Here is a 20,223-nt window from a genome sequence, read left to right as displayed (position 1 = left end):
GTGGTTAAGTATGAAGAATTCATAACTTGTTGCAATATAGGTGTTTCACTTGAGGTTAGATCATCCTAAAATTAATGTGATATTGCATGTGAGTGAATTGTTCCCAAGTGTGCAATCTATGTTTACGAGAATGGTTTGATTGTCCATCAATCGAATTTTGAAGACGATTTGATTTAATCAGCGAATGGAATAAGATTTGTTTTAAATTTCACAATTTATGTGATTGCTAATACGATATTTTGTATACATGGCGAAAACACGGTATTATTGTAGCAATATACCTAGTCCTGTCTTAAGTTCTGTCAAATGCATAAATGAATGTAAAACAAACAGGTTATTGAATTTTGAAAAATGAACAATTGTATTCGAAAGTCGATAAAATTCTCTACAAAATAGATTGACTAGCTTTCAAAATGTCCACCTTTTGCTGCGACACAAGCCCGAAGTTTTGGCATCCAGCTCTCGATCGCAGTACGCACACGCTCCAAGGGGTAGTCATCCCATTTCTTGACGATAGATTTTTTTGGGTTTAGAACATACATCCAGCTCCAATTTGGACCATATCTCATAGTCCAGCGGATTCAGGTCCGGTGATGATGCAGGCCATTCTTGATCAGAAATGAAGTCAGGAATTTTGGACTTCAGCCACCTCTTTACGATTTTAGCCCTATGAGCTGGAGCTGTATCCTGCAGGAACGTCCACTCCTTATTTTTGAATAGGGTGTGGTTCAGTGGTTCCACAATTGGTTTGAGGACATCGCTCAAATAATTTTTGGCACGAACCTTCACCCCCTGAGGGACAAAACGTACTTTTGTCTTCCCATCCCAACTTGCACCCAACCAAACCATAACAGAAGCAGGATGGTGAGACCGATTGACTTTTTTCAAATTTTTGGGAATAGCCTGGACTTATTGGGCGTAGACCCGGTCATTTTGTTTATTGTATTTGGCCTCGACCGTGGAAATCTTCTCATCCGTGAAAAGAATCCGTTTCCATTTTTCACCCGCGTACCGCTTGATCAGCGCCCGGCTCCTGGCCAATCTATTTTTAACTTGCCGTGCAGTGAGCAGGTGTTGCTTTCCACGTTTTAAAGCCTTAAGTCCAAGGTCCACTTTAGGGGCCCTGGACATAGTTTTACTTGACACGTTCATTTGTATGGCCATTTTCCTTTGCGTCCGGCGAGGATTCCGACGAATTCGGTTCTTCAGTGCCTTGAGGAATTTTGGTGACCGTTTTGACCTTGGCCTCCCACTTCTTGGTCGGTCCTCAACACTGCCAATGTCAATGTAACGATTTACGGTTCGTTCGACCAATTTGCGACCAATACCAGTTTGGGTGAGTGAATGGAAAATCTCGGAAATTTTTTTTCCACTCAGATGTTGGTGAAGAATTGCAGCACGCTTTGTTTGAACAGCAATCATTCTGATACACTTATTTTTAAAAAATATTGAAGCGTGTTATTTTATACGAAATTGCATGGTGAATCAGAAAAAAAATATATTAACTTTCCACAACAATTGCCAATATGTTTTTTTTTGAGCGGGAAGTAGTGGACACAACTTAAGACGGGACCAGGTATAAAAGACTCACCCAAAATCGTGGGAAGAAAATAGAATGCTATCAGGTTACCACACTCGCTTCTACAGGTTCAAATTAACAAAAAAGCACAATTAAAATATATTCATAAAAAAATATATGCAATTATTAATATAGACTATTACGATTATAAGGTGTTTTTTTCGCGCTCGAACGATTTCGCTGTATAATGGCTTAAAATTTCCGTAATTTTTGGTAGATTAAGAATCTGCAATAATATTGGGGGGGGGGGGCCCTCCAGTGGTTTTCGAGATACAGGCCAAAATGTGCCAATTTTGGCTGATTTTGCTAAATTTAGGTTTTGAGGGAAAATTGGTCCAAACTTGGCCAAATATGGTTGAAAATAATTTGAAAAAATAATTTGGGTGAATCGTTAATACAGAGATCGAATTTGCTTGCCGGGTTTTGAAATTCGCGAATTTAGCAAAATAATAATAAATGATAAATAATAATAAATTTCGCATTAGTTATTCCACGATTATAATCTGGTACTTATATAAACAGTAACGCGAACTTCAGAATTGCCTATGGGTTTGCTAATCACGAAGTTTGTTTACCGTACGAAGATTCGTATCCAAAACGTCGCCTTGTTAAATTGTAACAATTACCAAATTATAAATTTTATTTGTATAAAAGTGTAAATGGATACGTCCTTGTTAATTTGTTACCTTTCGAAAGTCCTTGACGATGTCAACTCAAATTAAAAGATTAATCAACCCCCCAGAATATTTGACAGATGATGGGGATGGTATTAAATGTGTGTGAACTTATGTTGGTAAAAATGTGGGTGTGAGTCGAAGTGGCAAGAATTATTTTTACTGATTTTACTTGGTCAAATTAGAATGGTTCAATACAAATTTAGAGTAGCTTAACCAACCGTCGTTACATGTAAAAGAGCATTTGGAGACTGGCAAAGAAAAGAAGGAGGAAATGGTATATATTGGGTTAAGTTCAAGGTAAGTCGGGCTGGTAGACAGATAATTTGGTTAGGCAAATAGAGATAAGAGTTCTTACATACTGAAAACGTGGAAAATTACAAGAGATAAATTGAGAAATGTCCAAATCCTTGTCACATAAAATAATAATCATGAATTTGCATAGGCGTCAGTAAATTAAGATAAATAAGAATATAAAATCACAAAATGTTCGTTATGAAATCGTTCAAGAGAGTAGAATGCAAGACCAGCTATTCCCAATAATGTGTCCTTAGCAATGACGACTGGAATAAAATATGCGCTTACTTAATTTATATACATTTACGAACCACCACCACTCTATAATATGATGTAGATACTGCTGCAGCATTACTGACTCATGAGTCAGTATGCACACAAGTATAAAGCGATAAGGTTGAGTTTTTATAATATGAGTTGGATCCAAATAAAATTGAATCCCATAATGGTATTGAATGAACATGGGAATTGGATGCAGTTTAGCAAACCCCATAATCAATTAGCTGCATAAATGGAGTAAAATGACTCAATCAGACAATCAACCGAACCTCCATTATTTCTTCTTTTGGTTCCAGACGACATAGATCATCGTCGTACTAATTCTCAAAAGGCTTAAGTGTAGTCCATGATTAATTTTGAAATGATGTAAGTATAGTGTTGTTCTTGTGAACTTAAGTCTTCTTAGGATTAAGCATTGATTGCACTTAAGTCTAATTAAGCATCGAATGTATTTAAGTATTTTAAGAATTAGTACGACCATATGTATTTTTTACATATGGTCGTCATGTTAAGTTTCGCATTGGTTTGTAATCATTCACATACACCGGAAAATCATACAATGACTAGATGACTATGTCAGAGCATACCTGTGCACCTTCATTCATTTTGCTGAAATGAAGTGGGAATGAAGGCTTCATTCATTCAAAATGAATGAAGGGTTCATTCATTCAAAATGAATGAAGGCTTCATTCATTCAAAATGAATGAAGGGTTCATTCATTCAAAATAAATGAAGGCTTCATTCATTCAAAATGAATGAAGATGAATGAATGGCTTGCCTCACACTTTGAATGAAGGGAATGAAGTAGTCAGTAGTTTTGCCACTCCAATTTATTAATGAATTGAGATATTTATTAGATATCATATTAAGTTTATAAGGGTATGTATAAGTGCTGTCGATGTTTAATTTTAAAAGTGCGTAAGTGCAGTCTATTTACATGTTATTCTGGTTCACTTTACACCTTTTAAAATGATGCATGGACTGCACTTATTCCCTTTTAGAATTAGTACGAGTACAGAGAGTCCGGCAATTTAAAACGACCACCTTAATTATAGGAGTATTATGGGTTAAAAACACCCGGGAATACCCAAACTTGCATATGTCATACTCATTTAGTCTAGGAATAGTAGAAAAATAACAAATTTTATCAGTGTGCTAAAATGCCCCCCCCCAACGACCCCCCGAGTGCGATGCACTAGTCAAGGCGTTTTCCAACGACGGATTGTCTAACAGACAGATTGTGAAGAAACTGGCAGCAAATGGATTCACTGTCGGTAAAACGTACGTTTTGAATGTACTGAAAAACGTTGGATTCAAGAGAATAGCTGCAGCGGCTGGACTCCCACCCCCACGAAAGTCACACCCTCGACCAGCCAGAACCAAACAGGTGACTAAGAAAATTGACAATTTCACCAAAAAGGAAAACCCGCCTTCCCTAGTGAACATGGCGAAAATGTTGGGAGTTAGTGCGCGAACAATTGGGAGAGTAATACATGATGACCTGAAGAAATCGACACGGAGGAAAACCCGGGTTCACGCTCTCAAACAGTCCCATATCCGGAATCGCAAAACAACTTCACGGAAACTGTATGAAAAATACCTCTCTGGTAAAAAATTTGAAAATGTAGTCACCATAGATGAGGGGTGGTTCTATTTGGTTAATTGCAACGGCAAGAGAAGGATTTGCTATCGTCGAAAAGGAGAACCAGTGCCGACAAGTTGGGTGTTGGTGAGAAACGAAAGTTACGAAGCCAAGTTAATGGTGGTCGGAGGAATAACAGGAAAAGGGGTCCTTCCACTACATAGAGTGTCACCAAAGGTTAAAATTAATTCGACCTACTAGATATATTGACAAAGTATTAAAGCCTTGGCTGGAGGTTGAAGTTCGCAAGCTGTACGTCAAGAAGACATCATCCGTCGTGGTCCATCACGATCAGGCGTCCTCGCATACCTCCCGGAAAACGGCCGCTTACGCCAAGGAATTAAAACAAAGATTGGGAATAGCTATCATACCAACTTCAGATACTCCGTCAAGTCCCCCGATATAAGTCCGATGGACTTTTTTGGATTTGGGTACCTCAAACAGTGCCTTTTTAAGAGGAAAGCGAGAAGTTTGGACGGACTTTGGCAAACTGTCCTGCAGGAGTGGTCGAAAATCACCACGAAAATGGTGTCAAACGTGATGGCTGCGTGGAAAAAACGACTGCGTCTCGTTCGACAAAGTAAAGGGCTACATATTGAGCCAATTACAAAAATTCACAAACGAAAATTACGCCTGCTATAAAATAAGGTAAAGTGGTCGTTTTAAGTTGCCGGACTCTCTGTAAATAGTACCTCTGTAACCTCCCATTGCTACATACTGGCGCGAGGGAGTTGTGTGTGGTTTAATGTGAAACACAGGATGTGACACATCATTTATTTTTCAGTTCCACGAATGAAAAATAAAGTACTTGAGATAAGCTCGGTATCAAGTTCCTGAACATGGGCTTTGATATTTATTGAATGGTGATCTGCATAATTCACAACTAAATATAAATGCACGCCCCATGGGTATTATAGCCTCCAGTATACACAAGAGCTTCTTTGTCACCGTTGCTTGTGCAACATCAATTCATTTAATTTTATACATACTAACAATTCCACAATTGAAGCACGAATATTGTGAAACCTTGACCAATATTTAGTAGACTGAGCTTCCACATTTTCTCTCGGAAGGAGTTCATCTTGGTATTGAAATTGTCCTATCTACACATATTCTTCTCATCAGGTCGCAATGTCAGTAGAAGAGATTAAGGTTGAATTCAAGGCAATACTACAATGGGCAAAGAAATGTTGGGCTGAGGTAAGAAATTGCTTTACGTTATGAATCGTTAATATATAAAAACTCGACATATAAGTCAGAATTTAATAAAATTTCTACAAAAAAAATTAGGCTCCCCCCGACGTCAAGGATTTACTGCTTCCTACTGTATTTGCGGGTTTACCACTTTAATATACAAATCTGTTGAAGTCTACCACGTAATAACGGATGGAGTACATGAATTAGGGCCCTGTCCTGGACTGACGCATAATGCCGACAAATTAAACTGGATTATGGGTATTGGAGTAACCGTAGAGGTGTTGGCTCTCGCCGTGCAATTTTGGCGTCTAAAAGACTTTATCAAATTCGTGGACAATGCAACCAATTTACGAGACGAATCCAGAAAAAAATTGGAGGAAGCGTTAAAGCATAAGGAGGAAGCGGAAGAGCTTTTCAAAGAATTCGAATCGTTGTACAAAATCCATGGCAAATCCATGTCTATTAAAGGTTTCTGGCAAATGACGAAGAAAAAGGATGCACTAATAATAAAGTTAGGTGAAATGAGCGATTGCATAAGTAAGTACATGATATAAAGATGGGAAAATCAAATACAAATCTAATGGGAACCTGATAATTCTTCTCAATGTTTAATAATTAGATGGGCTAGAGTTTCAAGTCGATACGGGCATTAAAATCCTTAAATTCAAGCGAACAGGCATTCTTCTTGATTCCGCAACAGGTTTAGCATCCGGTGGGTTTTCCATAATAGCTACATCATTGGCCTTCGGTGTGTGTCACCCAGTCCTGGGTGCCATAGGATTAGCCATCGGAACTGGTCGAGTAGCAATGAGTATGGTAGGTGTGGCCAAATACAAGGCTTCCGGACGGTTGATGAAGGAACTGGAAACCGAGCTAGAGAAAATCCAAGACTTCGGAACGCAACACAAAAAGCTACAAGAGATAATTCAGAATATGATTGACATAATTGATGTTAATGAGACAGGCGACGAGAGGGTTCAAATTGTTCTTAAGGAGTGATTGTTCTCTGATAAAAGAATTTTATGAAATTTGATTACGTAAGATATATTTCATATTCCTCATCCTTGGATTGGCATGAAAAAAGGAAAAAAAAACTGCTACCGCAATATGTCATTTTTTCCTCTGCAGCAAACACTTGGCTAAATTTGGTGCAATTTTATGAACTATTTACGTACTAGAAATATATATAGCAAATCAAATATATAAATCCGTACAAAATGTGTAAACCCGAAATTTGTAAATTACAAGGATGGATTGAAAATTCCGTAATAAACATCATCAATTATTATGTTTTATGAATATTTGAGTTTACATATGTGACCAGTTACATATTGAAAAATGCTGTAAAATGTCTAGTACTTTATGGCCAAAAATTAGATAAAAATATTATTTACTTACATGAATAAATGCAAGTTTTATTGATCTCAAATTATGAATTGTGCTTGACGTGAGTATGTACACTCTCCGAAATCCGGTAGAGTAATATCATCATTTGCTACGGGACCAGAAATGATGTATTTCCGATTTGTATGTTTTTCATTACCGCTGTGTGCCGATAAGCTACCAAGCAGAAATTATGGTTATTAGGATTCCCGGTAGAGTCACATAGATACTCCACGCAGTAATAATAATAAAAAATCACTACCAGATTTAGGAGAGTGTATGTATGTACAACAAATAAAATGGATTGCTTCCTCCATCAACACAGTTAATTTATGGACCGTGCTGGAAGGATGAGGTTTATTTTTTGATAAAGTGTATCATTCACGAAATTTCAGGTTTTTTCGAGGCTGGGAGGCAAGCTGGATGCATAATTATTATTTGACCTAGTTCGTGCAGGGTGCATCTCAGGTGATATAAATTGGCCACTTAATAATTGCATGAAAATTATTGATAACAACTTAAATTTGATATTGATTAAATTAAAAGTTTGAAAATACTAATTAATTGTTTTGTTTTAACGTATGCAGGCCGATTACGCTTTGCTTATCGTGACGGCCGGTACTGGCGAGTTTGAAGCCGGTATTGCCAAGAACGGACAAATTGGTCAGCACTCCCTCCTCGCTTACACCCTTGGAGTTAAACAGCTTATTGTTGGAGTCAACAAAATGGACTCCACCGAGCCTGTCTACTCTGAAGCTCGTTTCGAGGAAATCAAGAATAAAGTCAAAAGCTACATCAAAAAGATTGGATACAATCCAACTTCCGTGCCCTTTGTCCCCATTTCTGGATGGAACGGAGACAACATGTTGGAGGTTTCCGACAAGATGTCAGTGATGGGCAATATACATGTATATTGAATATACAAGTATATTATATACAGTATATAATATACTTTTTGTATATTGTATATTGTATATCAAAATCTTCAGAAAAAAGTATATTGTATATTGTATATTGGGAGCAAAAACGGTCCTCCGAATATACAATATACATTTCAATTTTACCCGCTAAAATGCACTAGATAATAGTATTTTATAATTTTAAGGAGTGCCAGATAACGTTTTTATCGACTTTAATTTTTTAACTGCACATAAAAGTTTTTATACGTTAATTCTAATTTGATGAAGACATTGATTATTTAAAGGTTATCTTATATCTTGATCGAAAAGTATCTTGTATATTTTATCTTGTTGCAGATGAAAAGTATCTTCTGTAACTATCTTATCCATTGATGCCCGGCAGAAATGTATCTTAAGATACTTTCAAGATATAGGATTCTTTTTTCATTAATTTGTGAAAAGGTTAAATGTATCGAATTTATTCAATAAATGAAGTCAATTTCTAACAATGACTGATGGTCAGCCTATTTAAAGTAATATTATCGACTTTTAAAAATTTTGCTCTTGCGAATTAATAATACAACATATAATTGATTGTTTTACAGGTATTGTATGCATGTGTTTGTATGCACATGTACATACAAATACTTACCAATTTATGCAAAAATGTATTACACTACGTAATACTTTACGACAATTTGAGTAAGATGTACCAAAACAAACATTACGCACTCCCCAAGTACCCCTATCTAAATACAGGTGTAACTTGTTTGAAATTCCTTGAAGCTTATAAAACTTTTAAAATTCTTAACTGTCATTACTAAATAGTTTGAATTTTGCGTTCGAATTCCATTAAACTTATCTGTTAGGTTCGATTATTCCACCTTATATGTTGAAAAAATAAAAGTATCTTAAGATACATATCTTGCGTCTTAACTAATCCTTTCATAAGTATGTACTTCAACTTTAGGAAAGTATCTTGTGTGCGTGAACTAGGATTATCTTATATCTTGTCTGACAAAGTATTTCTTGTATCTTGCGGACAAAGTACCTTGCCTACCTCTGATAATTTGCTGACCTGAAATGTCTACGATATGAAGATGATTACATTGTCATTTTAGACGAAAAATCCTTTGTTAAAATTTATTTTGGTTATTTTATGCTATTACAAACCAAAATTTCCTAAAATTATTATCAAAGTTGGTAATATGTCAACGGTTTTAAGACGTTATCTGGCTTGATTCCTTATTTTTTGAAAAAGTATATTGAAATTGTATATTGAATATACATGTATATTATCTGGAACAAAAATCTAGTATATTATATACGTATATTTGTATATTGTATATTTCGATGTCGTTGTATATTGTATATAGTATAGTATATTAAGCAGAATATTTGAGTATATTGACAAAGTATATTCAATATACATTTTCATGTATATTGCCCATCCCTGCAAGATGGTATGGAAGATTGAGCGCAATGAAGGAAACGCCGACGGCAAGTGCGTGATTGAAGCTCTCGATGCTAGAGGGTACGTCGCCCGAGACTGGAAGGTCAGCCCACCTAAGGGAGCCGCCGACTTCTCTGCGCATGTCATCGTATTGAGCCATCCTGAGAAAATCTCTAAGGGATACTGTCCCGTTTGGACTGCAACACCTCTCATATTGCCCGCAAATTTCATTAAATCAAAAATTTTGAAAACTTCAATTTTTGTAGGAGTTGCTATTTTTCGAAATACGAAATTTGGGTAAAAATTGAAATTTTCAAAAAAAAATAAAAAATTTTATATTGTAAAGGAAGTAATTCTAAGCATATATGTTTTCAGTTTTTTTAATTCGCGCTAAAACTCAAAAAGTTAGAGCCTTTTGAAAATCGGACGTTTTGGCTGAAAAAATATTTTAACTGCCCACCACGCGCTCAAATGCGCGCATTAATAGAAACGCAAAAATACGTGACCGCTTATTTTTGGGTAGGAACAAATTAAAATTAGTCCCATCAATATCCCAGTATTGCATGAGAAAACCCTGCACTGTAAGTATATTTGTTATCTTGCTTATTTTTCTATACCCAAGTCCATTCTTATGATAAGCAATCACTTCTCGCCTTTTTTAATTGAAATTTCTTTTCTGCAGGCCATGTTAAGTGTTTCACGGTAATTTTTTTTACAACCTGGGGTTGTGTTATCTCACAATGTCCATACATGAATTTAGGTTTGGTAGTAACTAAAGTGAACACAATTAAAAATTCAGAGGGGTGACGCATTTATGTTGCGTCCGTTTTTCATTTTCTCGCACATTTTATTTTTTATAAGCGCTACAGTTAATCATATTTGTCCCAACTTTTGTAAGAATAAAGTCAACTATATTACCAATAAATGCTGAAAAAATATTTGAAATATTCCATGTCGTTCTCGTGATATGATTACTTGAATTTTTTTTAAAAGGGTGATTCAATCATGTTATGTAGTGTATGTACATTTGTCTAGCGTAAATGCTAACTGTAAACTATAATTTATAAATGCCACCAATAAACGACAGGTAATGGTACCGATTTATTTATTTATTTATACGCATGCACATATTGTTTGTTTGTTTGTTTGTTGTCGTTGATTAACGTGATATTCCTTATCAGTACAAATTTTGACTGGTTTTCATAAGTAACACGGAGGGAAAGATTACTAGCGAAAATCAGAATATTCAAATCTGGGAGAAAATTCAGAACTAGCTAGATTTGTAAGAAGCATGGAAAGGGACGGAAAAGCGGTGGTTGCTACTGATATGCAAACCATCATAGACAGCCCAGACTACCTATACAATACATACTTGCCTGCATCAAACATATTTTTATTTTAGCAGCCAGTTCTCCTCCAGCACTTTTGCAAAGTTACTGGATTCGAACTCTCAGTCATTGGGCCAGACTATTCAGAGTCTGTCCACTAGGCCGAGTCGACTGCTAATTAACTGCATATTTACATGCATTTGTACATACATATTTATTTACGTATGTGTGTCTGATGATCTATGAACTCTGTCAACGACGAATAAACACTGAACACGTTGTTGAGCATATTTACCCATACATGCGTGCAACATGTTTCACAAAGAAACGCGTATTAGCCAAAAAGCATTGCTCAATTATAAATCGATGATAATCTGAATACAGATTTAAACATAATATAGATATATCTCAATAGTACTACGTGAGAATGTATGTATGGAATGAATTTTACGATTATATTTTTTAGTCATAGTTTTAGTTTTGGAATCTGGTGTGTAATAAACATTTTAGTATTGAGAATAAAGGGTTGCAAGTCCCTAAATGATTACAGTATTTAAAAACTATGTTTACAAAATTTTAGCGACAAAATCATTATTACCAGTCTGTAACGTATTCAATTTGTCGAATATGGTCAATTTTTCATGAGAATAGATAAACGGATGCAATAGTTATAGCCAACTTTACAAAATAAAATTTAGGGTTGCCAATACTTTTTGGATTAGCTGTAAATGCAATGGAAACATGAGACCAGCGATGTTTCGTTTGTTCAATTATTTCCAGAAATTTTTCACCTCACAATATATCCCTGTAAAATGCTTATTTTCTTCAACATTCGCATAAAAATATTGGGTTCTCAATGCGGTACTAGTTCGTACATGCGTACACTTGCTATTGTAATTAATTCTAAAGGGATAGCATCTATGTACACCCACGATACAAAATTTGCTGCATGATATGGTTCATGTTCATGATATAAACAAACTCATAATTATTTATTATCCAAATATCATGAAAAATTGATCATACTTGGCAAATTTAGTGCAGTATTCAACTGTAAGTATGATTTATTTATGTAAATTACATAAATACATTTCTTATATAATTTTGTGAGAAAATGTAAAAAACGAGGGCGCAAAAAGTATGGACACCTTTTAATTAAAAAATCTTAAAAAAAGAGACATTAAAATTATAACGCACAAAATTACTGCTAATACTTTGTGGCACCTCCCTTCGATGCAATGAGGGCGGAAATTCGTCTTGGCATTGGCTCAACAAACGCTTTCTCCAATGGTCTCTCACTCTTCTTTCAAAACTTTCACTAGTTCCTTCTTTGATGATGGTTTCCGGTATGACATTGTTTTTGCTAATTCAAACCAAAGATGTACATATCTGGAGATAGTGCAACCCATGGAATAAGTTTTATATTCTCTGTGATAAACTTGACCGTGACCCTTGGGTCATTGTCTAGTGGAAAGACAAAGCTCCTTCCCAGTCCAGATTTTCGGGCCGATTGTTTCAAATTCTCCTTCAGAATTCTTACGTGCACTTCTTTGGTTGTGACTTCGTCGATTATGACCAAGTTCCCAACTCCTGACCACGACATTCAAGCCCAGACCATAATCGGACCACCACCGTGTATCACGTAGGGCGAAGGCATTCGTTCTTGTGAGCCTCCCCAGGTTTCCTCCAGACTCGAACCATACCATCCGACCCGAAAATGCAAAACTTGCTTTCGTCAGACCAGCAGACCTATTTCCAGTCGTTGGAAGTCCATTTAGAGTGTTTTTGGCCCGTTGTAATCTCACGTTGTAATCAGTTTATTGATCTTTTAAACCCACGGCTTCTTTCGAGCTATGTATGTTCATATATACATATTATTTGGCTACGCATTCACACATATGTACATACGTATTTATACATATTTGCATTCATATACATAAATGTAAATTTGAATGTCAAATGTATTCTTGCATGCGCATAGATATATATGCACATATGTATGCGCATATACAGAGAGCAATTTGCTTCGGTGATAACGATTTTGGTCTTTAATAACTCCGGAACGGAACCGGCTTTTGACTCCAAATTTGGAATGTAGTAGCATATGACCCTTGGCTCGAGGTTGGCAAAAATTCATACCTCCAGGTGCAAAACTGCCCGTTCTACGGACCCCGGAGTTTGTAGGTGTCATAATAAAACTTTCCAAACTCATGTTGTTTTAAAATTGGGCGGTATAAAACATGCTCATACAAATTTACACGCCAGAATTTGGCTTTGCAACTTTTTTCAGGAGACTTAGAATGTTTCTAGGCGTGGAAAACCGCTCTAACCTAAACAATATCTTTTAAGGCCGTCTTGAAATCGTGGGTCAAATTTAGGCTGTCAGAGTTCTCTCCGCCACGATATTCCGCCACTCTCAGGCCCCCCAAATTTCACAGCCATGCTTTTAAGACTTCCAAAAGTGGTTTTTATTCAAGGTGGATATAGCGGGTCGCATTACGTACACTTTTCGTAAAATTTTTACTCATGGTTAAACGAGACGACATGCAATTTCACCGGCCTCTAAAATTTTTTAAAAAAAGTTCTCGTAGTAAACAAAGCACAACTTTGCCCATTTTTAATTGACTGAAACGCAGTGATTATTTTATTTTATTACTTCTACCTTGTAGACAATATAGTTCTATGTCAAATGACACACATAAGTCACTGTTATCTAATTTCTAGAAAAATTGCCAGTTAATTTTGGAAATCAGTTCATGGTTTGTTTACGCGTTCACGACCGCTGATTAACTCGAGTCCGCATCCATTAACATTTGCAAAATATTTCGACTGCCCCGTTTAATGTTGTTGTGGAGCCCTTAGACTTTACCCTGCACCTGGGTTTGACCTGGTGGGTCCAACTCTTAGGTCACAAGGTCAATTTTCGTGCGAACTCCCAGATTTTTTACCTCGATGGGGTACTTTCCTGAGTGTTGTGCAAGACTAGCGTTGTGTGATTCTGGTCAAATCACTTATTATTCCATACATGTTATCAAAAGTTATTGAAAATACCAGACCTCTGACGTGCTTAATTATCATGTTATACGAATAATTAAGTTTGGAAAGTGTTTTTATGACACCATCTGACTCTGAGGTAAGTGGTGGGTGTGGTTTTGCACCTGGAGGTCTGAATTTTTGCCAACCTCGAGCCAAGGGTCATATGCTACTACATTCCAAATTTGGAGTCAAAAGCCAGTTCCGTTCTGGAGTTATTAAAGACCAAAATCGTTATCACCCAAGCAAATTGCTCTCTGTATATGTAGGTATGAATTAAACATAAGTCGAATTATAAATAATTCGACATTTCGAAACACGCATATATAGCAAATATTTTTATTTCCTCGCCACACCCTCCATCATTTCTTTACTGCACCTTCGCCAAGATCAACATTGATCCCGTACTGGTCGCGTAGCAATACGCCACCAGTACTTTGTCGTTTGGTGGAGCCACCAAGTCTCTTTCTGGTCCTGACTCAATTCATAGTCAGGACCGGAGGATTTTTAAGTCAAGGGGGACTTATCTGTCTTAGGGGAGGTTTGGAATCAACACATTAAGGCACGTGCCGTGTATTGGGGAGACTGCAATAAGCAGCATTTGCTTACGCAGCTGATTAGTCCTGTCCAACAATGGCAGGATCGTCACCCCACCAAATACATACATACACAAGATCAACATTGATCCCGTCTGTTGTAGACAAAATCCTTGAAAGACTAACGGAGTCAACTCATCAATGAAATTATTGCCGAATACCACCTTTACTGGCCGCATAGATTTCAACATTTTTCTATGCAGTTTATTATTCTCAGAGGATATCGTCTTGATATAAGCTGTTGATTTCGAGTACAACAATCCACCACAACTCATTATCAGCATTGTGAAACAAATGCAGTCCAAATAGAATATAGCAAATAATAAGGAATTCAATATTTTTCCTTGATGCAATAGCCAAACTGTGGCAAAACAGGAAATAATTTGTACAACCGGTATACTGATAATAAATGTTTGTAAAATACGGTACCGAATGCTGTCATTGATAATTTGTTGTAATATCTGTAATTTACTGTATGAACTAATCCTAAGCTCATCTGCTCCAGTTTGGCTGGCCAATGTCTTCATACATTCAGCGAACAATATAATTATGCCTGATACCATTGTATAACCAGAATATTGAATCGCTCCAACAGCAATTTGCAGCATCATTACAAATTCAAGAAATGACAACATGAGTCGAAATATTGAGTCTTGTATGACAATTTTTCTAGAAACAGCGCACAACATGGATCCTAGAAACGGAGGAATGCATGGAAACAAATAAGTTAGCGTCATAAGACTTAAAGGTAGTGCTCCAACCGATACTTCCATCAGGATGAACAACAGCTTTACCATTTTCTCGAATGGGGTGCGCTTGGATGAGGTTTCAACCTCTAAAATAAACCAACCAATATAGCGTAACAACTCGAGACAATTTGCCAATATTTTCATACCCTTAGTTCGTGAAATTATGTAATTATGCAATTGCATTGATACACATTCAGGTCCCTCCTTCCCAATAACATGATCCCATCGAACTACGAGACATAGGATGTAGAAAATGCACATCATTATTCCAACAGAGCTCTCAATAAAGGTGTATTTCACAATCGTAAGATTCAAGATTTGCAGCAGGACGTAGATAAAGTGTAAATATATCCATGCCTTGACGAATTTATGATACATCAATGCCCTTAATACGATTTGGTGTTTCTTCTCGTCCCAGATGAAAAATGAACATCGAAGAAATCTAATAATTTTGAGGTGTCGAACCAAAGACGGTAGAATGTAGTACAATATCATTTTCTAATACTGTGATTATTTAAAGCAGTGAGGCTGCAGTTAATACTATTTCTTTTGGTTGGATAAGGATAACTGGCCGCACCCTTGGCAAATCCTGTAAGTTTGTTAGCTGCTTTGAATAATTAAAATGTTTTGGGGCAGATAAAAACAGGTATGTTATATATTGTTAATGTAGTAGCGGATATGGGTTGTTCATGATACATAATTAAAAAATTATGCCAGCTATTTAGAAAGTGAGTAGGAAACAATAGCCAAATGGATCACCTGGCAAGTGTTTACATTGTACATGTTTAATGCGGATAAGAAATGATAATACTTGATAATGTAAGGTAAATAATTAATTGAATGAACAATGCCTCCTTCATTATTCACAACTTAAAATACGGGATGCCCTGTCGGATGGCTGTCGTATAATTTTCATAACTTCGAAAGAGCGATATCCGGTCTGTCATTTAAAATACCTGGTCCCGTCTTAAGTTGTGTCCACTACTTCCCGCTCAAAAAAAACATATTGGCAATTGTTGTGGAAAGTTAATATATTTTTTTTCTGATTCTCCATGAAATTTCGTATAAAATAACACGCTTCAATATTTTTTAAAACTTAGTGTATCAGAATGATTGCTGTTCAAACAAAGCGTGCTGCAATTCTTCACCAACATCTGAGTGGAAAAAAATTTCCGAGATTTTCCGTTCACTCAAACAAACTGGTATTGGTCGCAAATTGGTCGAACGAACCGTAAAACGTTACTTCGACACTGGCAGTGTTGAGGACCGACCAAGAAGTGGGAGGCCAAGGTCAAAACGGTCACCAAAATTCCTCAAGGCACTGAAGAACCGAATTCGTCGGAATCCTCGCCGGACGCAAAGGAAAATGGCCATACAAATGAACGTGTCAAGTACAACTATGTCCAGGGCTCTTAAAGTGGACCTTGGACTTAAGGCTTTAAAACGTGGAAAGCAACACCTGCTCACTGCACGGCAAGTTAAAAATAGATTGGCCAGGAGCCGGGCGCTGATCAAGCGGTACGCGGGTGAAAAATGGAAACGGATTTTTTTCACGGATGAGAAGATTTTCACGGTCGAGGCCAAATACAATAAACAAAATGACCGGGTCTACGCCCAATAAGTCCAGCCTATTCCCAAAAATTTGAAAGAAGTCAATCGGTCGCACCATCCTGCTTCTGTTATGGTTTGGTTGGGTGCAAGTTGGGATGGGAAGACAAAAGTACATTTTGTCCCTCAGGGGGTGAAGGTTCGTGCCAAAAATTATTTGAGCGATGTTCTCAAACCAATTATGGAACCACTGAACCACACCCTATTCAAAAATAAGGAGTGGACGTTCCTGCAGGATACAGCTCCAGCTCATAGGGCTAAAATCGTAAAGAGGTGGCTGAAGTCCAAAATTCCTGACTTCATTTGTGATCAAGAATGGCCTGCATCATCACGGGACCTGAATCCGCTGGACTATGAGATATGGTCCAAATTGGAGCTGGATGTATGTTCTAAACCCCATACAAGTTTGGAATCCCTAAAAAAATCTATCATCAAGAAATGGGATGACTACCCCTTGGAGCGTGTGCGTACTGCGATCGAGAGCTGGATGCCAAAACTTCGGGCTTGTGTCGCAGCAAAAGGTGGACATTTTGAAAGCTAGTCAATCTATTTTGTAGTGAATTTTATGGGCTTTCGAATACAATTGTTCATTTTTTAAAATTCAATAACCTGTTTGCTCTACATTCATTTATGCATTGGACAAAACTTAAGACAGGACTAGGTAAGTGCTATACTAGCAGTATTGATTTAGTAGAGTTTGCTCTGTGTGAAAATACATCTATTATTCTATTCGTTATAGCCACCGCTTACCATGTTAAGCAGACATCTTTGATTCTACAGATATCAGTTCTACAGAAAATGGCATAAATTAAGGTTGATTCGTACATATTTAGATGCCGGTTGTTCTTAAATTAAGGTCAGTGAAAAATGCTTGTCACCCAATTTTAGCATACATTAAAGGAAAACTCGCGTCAGACTTTATCTAAAATCATCAAGGATTTTAATTAATTTATGTACATGCCGGGACATATTTATTGGGTTATTTGGTATTCAAAAATTTTATGAAATTTAATTAAGACATATTTCATTTCATATTTCTCATCCTTGGATTGACATGAAAAACCGCTACCGCAGTATGTCATTTTTTCCTCTGTGGCAAATATTTGGCTGAATTTGGTGCAATTTTATAAACTATTTACAAACTCGAAAGCAAATATATAAATCCGTACAAAACGTTTAAACCCAAAATTTGTAAATTACAAGTATCAATTGAAATTCCGTAATAAATATCATCAATTATTATGTTTTATGAACATGTGAGTTTACACATGTGACCAGTTACATATTGAAAAATGCTGTAAAATTTCTAGTACTTTATGGCCAAAAATTCGATAAAAACCTCTTATTTACTTACATACATGAATAAATGCAATGTTTTATTGCTCTCAAATTGTGAATTGTGCTTGACGTGAGTATGTACAACAAATAAAATGGGTTGCTTCCTTCATCAACACAGTTCATTTATGGACCGTGCTGGAAGGATGTGGTTTATTTTTTGGTAAAGTGTATAATACACGAAATTTCAAGGTTTTCGAGCCTAGGAGGCGATGCATAATTATTATTTGGGGGAGGGGGGCGTTAAGCTGAATTTCATTAACAACATGCTTTACGCAATGGCCTCCAATTTTTATACGATATTCGCTTCCTTGTTTTGTTTTTATGAGTATGGAACTTTTATTGTTTGTTAAACAAATTGTAAAGCATAAAGCTTCATAAATTGGATTCAGGTCAAATTGCATACGTTTTTCCTTCCATCCAGCAACCACTGATAAGTACAGGAATTAGTTTCTAGACTTATTTGTAATTTGAAATTTTAAAAATTCTTAGTTAATAAATGCAGATTTTAATACTGAGAATCATGTCAGTGTCAAAATAGGAATATGTAAGTGAGTTATATCAAATCAAACAGTTATTGGAGGAAATTCCGTAAATTCTTGGCCATATGCTGTCCTGAGTTGACGACGTGGCTATGGGAACGTCACAGTAATAGACGTGAAATTTTAGGGAAGTGAATGGTAAGATTTTACTTTGAGAAATTATGTAAATATTTTTAATTAGTTTGGAATTTATTTAAAGTCAAATTATCGGGACAATGTAGTATTTTTATGGTATGTGAGAACTAAATATTTTAGTGTAAAATACTGGTCGTACATACCCCAGATTCTCGGAAAAAATTATTATTATTCTTACTTTATGCAGCACAAGCAATTTTTATTGACAATTTTCAAATAAAATTAGCCCAATTATTTATTAATTAAGACCGTTATAATAAATATATAAATTAATTAATTAAACTGGTATGTATGTTTTAGGGTCGTGGCGTAACTAATTTTACGCATTGTACATACACTTGAGGACTCCTACATTGCCAAATTTCAACCAAACCAATGTTTTCCACAGGTTGAAGGAAGGTATGTTTGTCAAAAATATTTACCCTCAATAAATTTATGTTAGCCGTGCGTTAGTTAAATTTGTATCTTATTTTGTTTCACGTATTTAGAAAATGATACACATTTCGATAAGAAATGAGGGGCGATTTGGTCCAGAAGGTGTAAATCTGTTTGATATGAGGATTACGCAGAGAGGTGACTTAGTAAAAATAAATGAAATGTTTATTTTTCCTTCCATCTCGGTAAATTGATTAATCGTGAAAAATATGTGAATCTAATTTGTAGGAAACTGTGCCGTTTTAAAACTTGAATTTGACCTCCAAACCAACATGCGCATCTCGGGACAAAACACATTGGTACGAAAAAACTTCACATCGACCAAAATTTTCCGTGGCGGTTGTTGCAATGGAGTCGAGGACAAGTTAAGATGACAGATTTTAATTGGAATCCTAACATTCACACAAATATGTAGTTGTATGTATGTATATGGCTGCATAAGTATGTATAGATTTAAAATATTGGTTACATAATTGACAAAGCAAGCTTCACCTTATTTCTACTAAATTAATCGTATGTATGAACGACATTATGTATGTAGGCACACATTTACATATTTAAGTTTAACTAAAAATTAGTACTGCTATACCTGACGAACTTGACGATTGAACTTGCCAATCTAAGCTCTGTGGGCTAATGGATTGAGTGTTAGCCTGTCACCACGCAGGAGCGGTTCGATCCCTAGTACCGGGAAACTTTAGCTAATACCCACTTGGCTTTGTGAACGTACGGGGTGGGTGCTCCTTCGCTATGAAGCACTGACGGACCAGAACTAGCAGGAGCCCCCACAGAGGCCGTTCTCTGGGTTGGGATGAGCTTACTCATAAACATAGTAAGCGGGGCCAGGTTTGAAAATCAGATAATGTAAATTCTGAAACCTATGCGACCGCATAAACGCTGAATTTTAGGTTTTTAAGTTTTTTTAAAAATCCAGTTGGTACTCGGACCCGGATTATGCAAAATATCCGATATGTACATCTTTCTGTGGTAATATATGTTGATGGATGGAAAAATATTTTTGGCACGTGTAATGTTTAAGTGTGCAAAAAGTTCAGAAAT

At 36.3% G+C, this 20,223-nt stretch overlaps 2 protein-coding genes and 2 long non-coding RNA genes across 4 annotated transcripts; 3 read left to right on the top strand and 1 right to left on the bottom strand.

The window, feature by feature from the left end:
* Positions 1-358: 358 nt before the first annotated feature.
* Positions 359-2,893, bottom strand: LOC118433529. Its single transcript, XR_004833421.1, has 3 exons — positions 1,723-2,893; positions 1,592-1,641; positions 359-1,431 (listed from the first exon to the last, which is right to left on the bottom strand). It is a non-coding gene; the product is annotated as an uncharacterized LOC118433529 (long non-coding RNA).
* A 2,515-nt stretch (positions 2,894-5,408) lies between these two features.
* Positions 5,409-6,983, top strand: LOC110862417. Its single transcript, XM_022111614.2, has 3 exons — positions 5,409-5,671; positions 5,762-6,205; positions 6,288-6,983. Exons 2-3 carry the CDS (start codon positions 5,923-5,925, stop codon positions 6,665-6,667), a joined length of 663 nt encoding a protein of 220 aa, XP_021967306.1. The 5' UTR covers positions 5,409-5,671; positions 5,762-5,922; the 3' UTR covers positions 6,668-6,983.
* Positions 6,984-7,180: 197 nt separating this feature from the next.
* Positions 7,181-16,730, top strand: LOC110862407 (elongation factor 1-alpha 2-like). The gene is made up of 4 exons (XM_022111604.1): positions 7,181-7,195; positions 7,639-7,941; positions 9,411-9,484; positions 16,367-16,730. The coding sequence occupies exons 1-4, from the start codon at positions 7,181-7,183 to the stop codon at positions 16,728-16,730; spliced, it is 756 nt and encodes a 251-aa protein (XP_021967296.1).
* Positions 16,731-19,029: 2,299 nt separating this feature from the next.
* LOC118433535 lies at positions 19,030-19,643 on the top strand. Its single transcript, XR_004833429.1, has 3 exons — positions 19,030-19,128; positions 19,218-19,302; positions 19,393-19,643. It is a non-coding gene; the product is annotated as an uncharacterized LOC118433535 (long non-coding RNA).
* The last annotated feature ends 580 nt before the right edge of the window (positions 19,644-20,223 follow it).

This window comes from Folsomia candida, unplaced genomic scaffold (genome assembly GCF_002217175.1).
Source record: "Folsomia candida strain VU population unplaced genomic scaffold, ASM221717v1 Fcan01_Sc056, whole genome shotgun sequence".
Lineage (NCBI taxonomy): Eukaryota > Metazoa > Arthropoda > Collembola > Entomobryomorpha > Isotomidae > Folsomia > Folsomia candida.
This window is presented reverse-complemented; position numbering and strand designations above follow the sequence as displayed.

Bases quoted from the DNA above. Each gene is read 5' to 3' on its own strand.
- LOC110862417 (XM_022111614.2), top strand. From the start codon at position 5,923: ATGGGTATTGGAGTAACCGTAGAGGTGTTGGCTCTCGCCGTGCAATTT. The intron at 6,206-6,287 runs GTAAGTACATGA...TTTAATAATTAG, and splicing joins TGAAATGAGCGATTGCATAA to ATGGGCTAGAGTTTCAAGTC.
- LOC110862407 (XM_022111604.1), top strand. The intron at 7,942-9,410 runs GTGATGGGCAAT...CATCCCTGCAAG, and splicing joins AGGTTTCCGACAAGATGTCA to ATGGTATGGAAGATTGAGCG. The intron at 9,485-16,366 runs GTACGTCGCCCG...CGACACTGGCAG, and splicing joins GAAGCTCTCGATGCTAGAGG to TGTTGAGGACCGACCAAGAA.